Below are 8,122 nucleotides of genomic sequence, written 5' to 3'. Positions count from 1 at the left end.
TGTGTGTGTGTGTGTGTGTGTGTCTGTGTGTGTGTGTGTGTGTGTGTGTGTGTGTGTGTGTGGTCAGTGCTGTTGTCTGCACTGTGATTCCTCTGACTGAGTTTGCTGTTAGCATTAGCTTAGCACGGGCTAACCGGCTGACCGGCGGCGGCGTGACGCGGTGTCTACGTCACCGCCGGCAGGTTAGCGTCCGGCGGCGCGCGGCGGACAGAGAGAGAGAGAGAGAGAGGGAGAGAGAGAGAGAGAGAGAGAGGAGAGGAAACAGTCTCACCAGCCGTCTGACCAAACCGACTGAGCCTCTGGTCACCGCCGCCATCTTCGCTCCTCGCTGCTGCTGGATGCCGCTCTGACGTCACAGCACGCCCCTTTCAACAGCCAATCGCGCTTCAGCTTCTCCTTCGCCCTCTGTGCCGCTCATGTGGCGCTGACGGCCCGCTGGCGCCCCCTGCTGCCGCCGGGCAGCGTCACGGCACCGGCGGGTTCATTATTCACAGAAAAGACAAGAACATTAACAAAATACATATATAATAGAGAATTGGGAATGAATTACTAAAAAATACCAGAAAGCTACATTTACCACAGAATTATAAATTTAAAAAATACGTTTAATAAATAAGATTACTAAAGAGCTAAAAAGTTACAATTAAAAAAAAAAAAATACCAGAAAGCTGCATTTACCACGAAATTACAAAAAACAAGAAAACTATTAAAAAACTGAGGAAACAACTGAAACACGTTTTACCCTTAAATGTAAGAAAAATCAGTGTTTATGTCTAAAGCATCATCCTCAGCGTGGAGCAGCGCTGTGCTGTCAGGCTGGAAGCTGCCGCCAGGGGGCGACGTCACGAGATGCGTCACGCTGCGTCACTTTTGCAGAAATAGCGACGCAAAAGCGGAAGTCAAGCGACATTTCCTTCAACGTAAAAGTGTAAACGTTGAAAACACAACATAACCAGGCGTGGTGCGTGGCGCGCGACTGATGCCACGTGAAAAAAAAAAAAAAAAAAAACAGAAACACCCAAGGGTGAAAGTCACTAATTACATTTACTCATTACTCAGTTACTACTGCAATCCATCAGATTTTGTGGACTTTTTGAGTATTTTAAAAGTCAGTAATCTGACTATTGAGGTGCATGTTTTGCTGAAGTGCTGTCGGCCTCCTTCACTACATTTTACAGTTCCAGTTAGAAGAATCTAGTTTGAACTGTGCACTCACATCCTTTTAGAATTTCACTGGCAAAGATCACTTTGAGCACAGTCACTGTTTTCTACTAAGTTACTCGGTAACTAAGTGCATCACAAATGACTTAACTACTTTTGCTTGAGCAGATTTTCACAGCAGTAACAAAAAAGCACAGTACATCACAGTCACAATACTCTGCATGGACTCATGTGGTCATTAATTAGGGTCCCTATTTAATGACCACATGAGTCCATGCAGAAACACCTAATTTAAGGATGTAACTTCACATGCGCGCGACGAGGATTTTATTTTTACACACAAAAGCCAAGGGTTTTATTTTGAAGCTCACCGGATGTGTCATGTGTTGTTCTGGCCAGCTTGACGCGTGTGAGCGGGACTGCCGAAGAAGAAGCAGGAGCGGCAGCAGTAGAAGAAGAAGCCGGAGGCTGCTGTTGCTGTGTGGGTGAAAAGTTGCAGAAAAGCGAGCGGTGTGAAGATGGAGCGCGCGGCGGCGGAGGTGGACGGCAGCGTGATGGAGGGAGTGAGTTCACACAGTTTACCTGAGTTCACCTGCGAGGCGGCCGCGGAGCGCCGGCGGTGCCCTGCGGCGGGTTAGCATGAGGCCAGCCGCCGCGGCGCAGCAGGCATCCGGCTGCACATCAAACTAACTCGCTTTTCTTTCTGCACTTCATCCGCAGGGCGGACAGATTCTGCGGGTGTCCGCGGCGCTCAGCTGCATCACCGGCTCCTCCATCAAAATCACCAAAATCCGAGCCGGCAGAAGCTCCCCGGGACTCAGGTAGCAGCTCTGGATGCTATCAGGCTAACGTTAGCCTATTCATTAAAGTTGGCTAGCCGGCTCAGTCCAGCAGCGTCACATCAATAATGAGAACAAAACGAACAGGAGAGAACCAGAGCACCGAGCCACCTCACTGCTCTTTGTTCCGGAACATCACCGTGTCTGCGGCTTGTGCGCGCCGGGATGCTCCGTGCGCTGGGCTCCGGGCTCCGGGCTCCAGCCTCCGGGCTCCGGGCTCCGGGCTCCGTGCGCTGCCCGCCGGGCTCCGGGCTCCGTGCGCTGCCCGCCGGGCTCCGGGCTCCGGGCTCCGGGCTCCGTGCGCTGCCCGCCGGGCTCCGGGCTCCGGGCTCCGGGCTCCGTGCGCTGCCCTCCGGGCTCCGGGTTCCGGGCTCCGGGCTCCGGGCTCCGGTCAGAAACCTGCCGCTTCAGCTTTGTTGTCGCGCTGCAACAAGACTGAAGCAGCCAAACTCATGGCCGGAGAGCGCTCTTCATTTCGGCTTGCAGTACATTACATTACATTCACTTCACCACGCAGCATTTTATTTCAGTAGAAGTTTAACTTTTAGAATTGGCTCGCTTGTTTTACATTCTGCCAAATGCGCAGTGTGGAGCCATTCATAAAAGCTGAGCTTTCATTGAAATACAGTCCTGTGTAGTGCAGTGTGGTTAATACTCTGTATGCCGAATTTACCAGAAGCCCCTGACGCTTTAGAAATTGTTTTCCAGAGTCATGATCTGCCGAGGAGGGAGGCAGCATTAAAATGTGTAAGGTTTCTGAATAGAGTCTGGCAAAAGACATAACAAACATGTACAGGCTGTGAAGTTTCATACTGAGATGTTGCAGATGTGAGTTCTCACATTTCTTCACTGGAGTGAATCAGGCTTCTCTTGACTGGCAGACCTGCGGTGAGCTCTGAGACTGAACTCACAGTGAGTCTGAGCAGCCGTGCATGGAGAAACTGGATGCATCACTGACTGCACAGGCATCACGCTGGTCCACATACATGCATGTGTGTTGGGATCTGCAGCAGAACACACTTCATTAATTGTGTTTGTTTTGACAGATTATGGGTGGAGGGGTGAACTCCAGTCTGCAGATACAAAGCTCTGGACAGGCAGATTATCATTTTACTGCACTGACATTGACTTTGATGACGTTATGTTGTTTAGAGGAGTTAACGTGGCTAGTTAGCATCAGTGCACACTAAGCAGAAGTTCTCAAGCTTCATGGTCCAGATGGTTGGTCTTGTAAGAAACTGCCGGCCTTTAAATGACTGGAAACTGTAATGAAACCACGTCAGCGGGGAGATGAGCTGACATTTGATTGGCTGATGACCGCAGGGCTGGCCAATGTGGACAACTTCAAACATCCCAGTATTCTTGAGTAAAAACCTTAATGTCATTATTGTGACTTCATTGTGGGGATGATTGTTGGTGACATATGAGATTTTTTATTAAGCAATCATCAGTAAATTCGTGTGTAATAACTAAGTGGGTAAAGACAAATAATAGAACAGCTAGAACAGTCTGGTAAGTTAAGAACATTACACCAGCTTATAACTGAAATGCAGCTTTAAAACCAGGAGAAGACAACGTTCACATCACATCAAGATATTACAGTCTCCAAAATACCAGACGATATCTAGTGTCAAATCACAGTATTGATATAATATTGATGTGTCGCCCAGCCTCAGATGGCAGTGAAGAGTTTGTTTTGCTGCGCTCTGCAGGAGGCGGGCACACTGCCACTGAGGCTTCAGAGCACAAAGACATGAGTCACTGTTCAGCTGCTGAGTCACTGCTGGGACAGGACGGTGCAGACTCACTGTGAGCTCAGTCTGTCTCTCTCACTGCCTGTCTCTCTCTCTGTCTGTCTGTCTGTCTGCCTGCATGTCTCAGCCTGTCTCTCTGACTGACTGCCTGTCTGTCTCTCAGGCCTCAGCACCTGGTGGGTCTGGAGCTCGTCTCGGCTCTGTGCTCCGGCTCGCTGCAGGGAGGAAGCGTCGGCTCGTCTGAAGTCACTTTGACTCCCGGAAAAATCAAATCTGGAAACCACACAGCCGACACACAGACAGCAGGGTGAGGAACTACTGACCCGCCGAGACTACTGACACGCCGAGACTGCTGACACGCCAAGACTGCTGACACGCCAAGACTGCTGACACGCCGAGAGACTACAGACACGCCGAGAGACTACTGACACCCCGAGACTACTGACACGCCGAGAGACTACAGACATGCCGAGACTACTGACACGCCGAGAGACTACTGACACGCCGAGAGACTACTGACACGCCGAGAGACTACAGACATGCCGAGACTACTGACACGCCGAGAGACTACTGACATGCCAAGACTACTGACACGCCGAGAGACTACTGACGCGCCGAGAGACGACTGACACGCCAAGACTACTGACACGCCGAGAGACTATTGACATGACGAGACTATTGACACGCCGAGAGACTACTGACATGACGAGACTACTGACACGCCGAGAGACTACTGACATGACGAGACTACTGACGCGCCGAGAGATGACTGACACACCAAGACTACTGACACGCCGAGAGACTATTGACATGACAAGACTATTGACACGCCGAGAGACTACTGACACGCCGAGAGACTACTGACACGCCGTGAGACTGACACGCCGTGAGACTACTGACACGCCGTGAGACTACTGACACGCCGTGAGCCTACAGACACGCCGTGAGCCTACAGACACGCCGTGAGACTACTGACACGCCGAGAGACTACAGACACGCCGAGAGACTACAGACATGCCGAGACTACTGACACGCCGAGAGACTACTGACATGCCAAGACTACTGACACGCCGAGAGACTACTGACGCGCCGAGAGACTACTGACACGCCGAGACTATTGACATGACGAGACTATTGACACTCCGAGAGACTACTGACACGCCGAGAGACTGACACGCAGAGAGCCTACTGACACGCAGAGAGCCTACTGACACGCCGTGAGACTACTGACACGCAGAGAGCCTACTGACACACCGTGAGACTACTGACACACCGAGAGACTACTGACACGCCAAGACTACTGACACGACGAGAGACTACTGACACGACGAGACTATTGACACGCCGAGAGACTACTGACACGCCGAGAGACTACTGACACGCCGAGAGACTACTGACACGCCGAAAGACTACTGACACGCCGTGAGACTGACACGCCAAGACACTACTGACACGCAGAGAGCCTACTGACACGCCAAGACACTACTGACACGCCATGAGACTACAGGCACAGCGACTCAGCAGTGACTGACTGACTGCTGCCTGCTGATCAGTATCTTGCTAATCTGTGTTAATCTGAGTGGTTAATCCATGTCTTATGTTTTCACACAGCAGATAATCTGTTGCGTTGTCACTGATCTGTTCCTATAATCTGAGTGCGGCGTCACTTCAGCCAGTTAGTCTGACCCGCGTCGACTCTTCCTCACTTCCTCACCACCAGATTAGAGCGACCCAGATTACATGTGTGTTAGACGGGTCAGTGAGGGGGAACCAGCTTTTTCTTAGCAGCTCTGGGATCAGCTGGTCTGACAAACAGGACAAACAGCCGTGTGTGTGTGTGTGTGTGTGTGTGTGTGTGTGTGTGTGTGTTGCAGGAGCGTCAGTCTGTTGCTGCAGGTGGCGCTGCCCTGCGCTCTGTTCGCCGACGCCTCATCCCAGCTCTGCCTGAAGGGAGGAACCAACGCAGAGATGGCTCCTCAGATAGACTACACTGTCAAAGTAATGGGATTACATTTAGATAGACCAGTGGTTCTCAAATGGGGGTACAGGTACCCCTAGGGGTACGTTGGAGTACTGCAGGGGGTACGGGAAATTAAATTTAAAAGATATGACTTTTTAAAATATCAGTCATACATGATTCCTCAGATAATCCCATGCTGTAAGAAATTCAGTCAAATGAAGACACAGGTTTGATAATCCAGATTATCAGGTGTCAGGTATTTCAGACGCTGTGTTCTCCTCCAGGCTTCATCCCTGCCTGTTGTGGTTTGTTTTGCTGCTCTGCTCAGGGTCTTTGTCTGAGTGAGGGACATCAGTGAAAATATTTTGAGAACCACTGATACAGACAGTCTGTTAGAGTAATCTGAGAATTTCCTTCGGGATGAATAAAGTATCTATCTATCTATCTGTCTATCTATCTGTCTATCTATCTATCTGTCTATCTAATGGGATTACACTGTTAAAGTAATGGGATTACAGCTCCCCAGACTGCACATCCTGTTACTGACCTGAGGTCTGTGCTGCGGTGTGTTCAGGTCCTGAAGCCCATCCTGGAGAAGTTTGGCGTTCATTTTGACTGTGACATCAGAATGAGGTCAGTCGAGCAGCGGTGACATCACGGCGTTGGCGTGTTCTTGGCGTGTTGTCAGTTTGTCAGTGACGTGGCGTGTTGTTGGTGTGTCTCCTCAGAGGGTACTACCCTAAAGGCGGGGGTGAGGTGGTGGTGACGGTGAACCCGGTCAAGGAGCTCAGTCCAGTCACCATGACGGAGCGAGGAAACATCACCAAAATCTACGGCAGAGCGTTTGTAGCCGGAGTGCTGCCCTACAAGGTGAACACCCACTGTACTGCACTGTACTGCACTGTACTGCACTGTACTGCAGTACAGTGTACTGTACTGTACTGTACTGTACTGCACTGTACTATGCTGTACTACACTGTATTTTTATTTATTTTATTTTATTCAATTTATAAAGGACAGTGTGCGCTTTCATTAGCTATTCAAGGAATAAAAAGATGAGTGCACCAGATTTAGCGAGAAAGCTAATTTCCATCCGTAGTCCTTACAAATAACATTAAAACAATCAACACAGTAAAACAAACATTAAAACAATCAACACAGTAAAACAAACATTAGAATAATCAACACAGTAAAACAAACATTAAAACGATTAACACAGTAAAACAAACATTAAAACAATCAACACAGTAAAACAAACATTAGAATAATCAACACAGTAAAACAAACATTAAAACAATCAACACAGTAAAACAAACATTAAAACAATCAACACAGTAAAACAAACATTAGAATAATCAACACAGTAAAACAAACATTAAAACGATTAACACAGTAAAACAAACATTAAAACAAACAGACCTGCACCTATCACATACCAATACACACAATATAAACACTACAGGCAGGCCATACATACATAAATAAACAAGCTAAACATTCCTAATGTAAAGTGCAGTGTAAAAATGCCAGTTAGGTAGTAGAAATTATGATTGCATACTTAAAGTGCCAATGTAGAATACTGTAAACCTATTAGCATTATAATGTAAAGTGCCATTGCAGAATATTAAAGTCATGAGGTTATTGATATCATCAGATGTTATTGAAGATATTTTAAATACCAACCATGGTAGTTCAGAACTACAGAGTTACAATGAGGAAATATCAACAATGCTAATAGACAAATACAAGATGGTTCTTGTAAGGCAGCACATATAACAGTTAGAAAAACAAAAACAAAAACAAACAAACAAACAAACAAAAAAAACCACAACAACAACAAAAAAAAACAAAAAAAAACAAAAAAAAAAACACACTGGCAGGAAGTCAGGCAGCACCTAGTGTTGGCAACTCTGATTGTTCAGGAGCCATTTTTTGGTGGTGTGGCAGAAGTTATTATAGTCTGTGTTAGTTTTCATGTCACTAGGGAGCCTGTTCCATTCTCTGGTAGCCTTGATGGAGAAGGCGGATTGGCTAAAAGCAGAGCTCCTCTGTGGAACTTTGCAGTCCCCATTCGTTACCGATCTTAAGGTCCTTGTTCTCTGCTCAGAGCAGGTTACAACATAATTTTTCAACGGAGGGGGGGCAGCATTATGGATTATTTTATGGACCAGGCGAATGTGTGAGTAAGTGATTAGATTGTTAAAACTTAATAGTTTATATTTAGAGAGGATGTTACAGTGGTGGTACTGTCTTGGCTTCCTGTCCAGTATTTTCAGGGCTTGTCCATACAAAGATTTAATTGGGACCAAAGTAGTTTGGTTGGCCTGCGCCCAGCATGGCATGCAGTATCTCATGTAAGAAAGGATCATAGAATTCAGGTACATTTTGGCAGCTTCAGTTGTTAAAGA

General features: G+C 47.6%; 2 protein-coding genes across 3 annotated transcripts in view; one reads left to right on the top strand and one right to left on the bottom strand.

Annotated features, from left to right (window-relative positions):
• Positions 1-397, bottom strand: part of dbt (dihydrolipoamide branched chain transacylase E2) — a 13,120-nt gene extending 12,723 nt beyond the window's left edge. The window contains exon 1 of the mRNA XM_030048759.1: positions 272-397. Coding sequence (XP_029904619.1) covers positions 272-316 — 45 coding nt within the window. The 5' untranslated portion in view covers positions 317-397. The remainder of the gene's footprint in view (positions 1-271) is intronic.
• A 1,166-nt stretch (positions 398-1,563) lies between these two features.
• The window catches only part of rtca (RNA 3'-terminal phosphate cyclase), a 29,162-nt gene continuing 22,603 nt past the window's right edge, over positions 1,564-8,122 (top strand). For both annotated transcript variants that reach the window (XR_003928104.1, XM_030048760.1), the window contains exons 1-6: positions 1,564-1,724; positions 1,882-1,982; positions 3,918-4,061; positions 5,629-5,752; positions 6,289-6,347; positions 6,443-6,584. Coding sequence is in view for 1 of the 2 variants with exons in the window: in XM_030048760.1 (XP_029904620.1) it covers positions 1,680-1,724; positions 1,882-1,982; positions 3,918-4,061; positions 5,629-5,752; positions 6,289-6,347; positions 6,443-6,584 (615 nt within the window). In the remaining variant the exon portion in view is untranslated. The remainder of the gene's footprint in view (positions 1,725-1,881; positions 1,983-3,917; positions 4,062-5,628; positions 5,753-6,288; positions 6,348-6,442; positions 6,585-8,122) is intronic.

This window comes from Myripristis murdjan, chromosome 4 (genome assembly GCF_902150065.1).
Source record: "Myripristis murdjan chromosome 4, fMyrMur1.1, whole genome shotgun sequence".
Lineage (NCBI taxonomy): Eukaryota > Metazoa > Chordata > Actinopteri > Holocentriformes > Holocentridae > Myripristis > Myripristis murdjan.
Note: the sequence above shows the minus strand (reverse complement) of the source record. Positions and strands in the feature narration are given on the sequence as shown.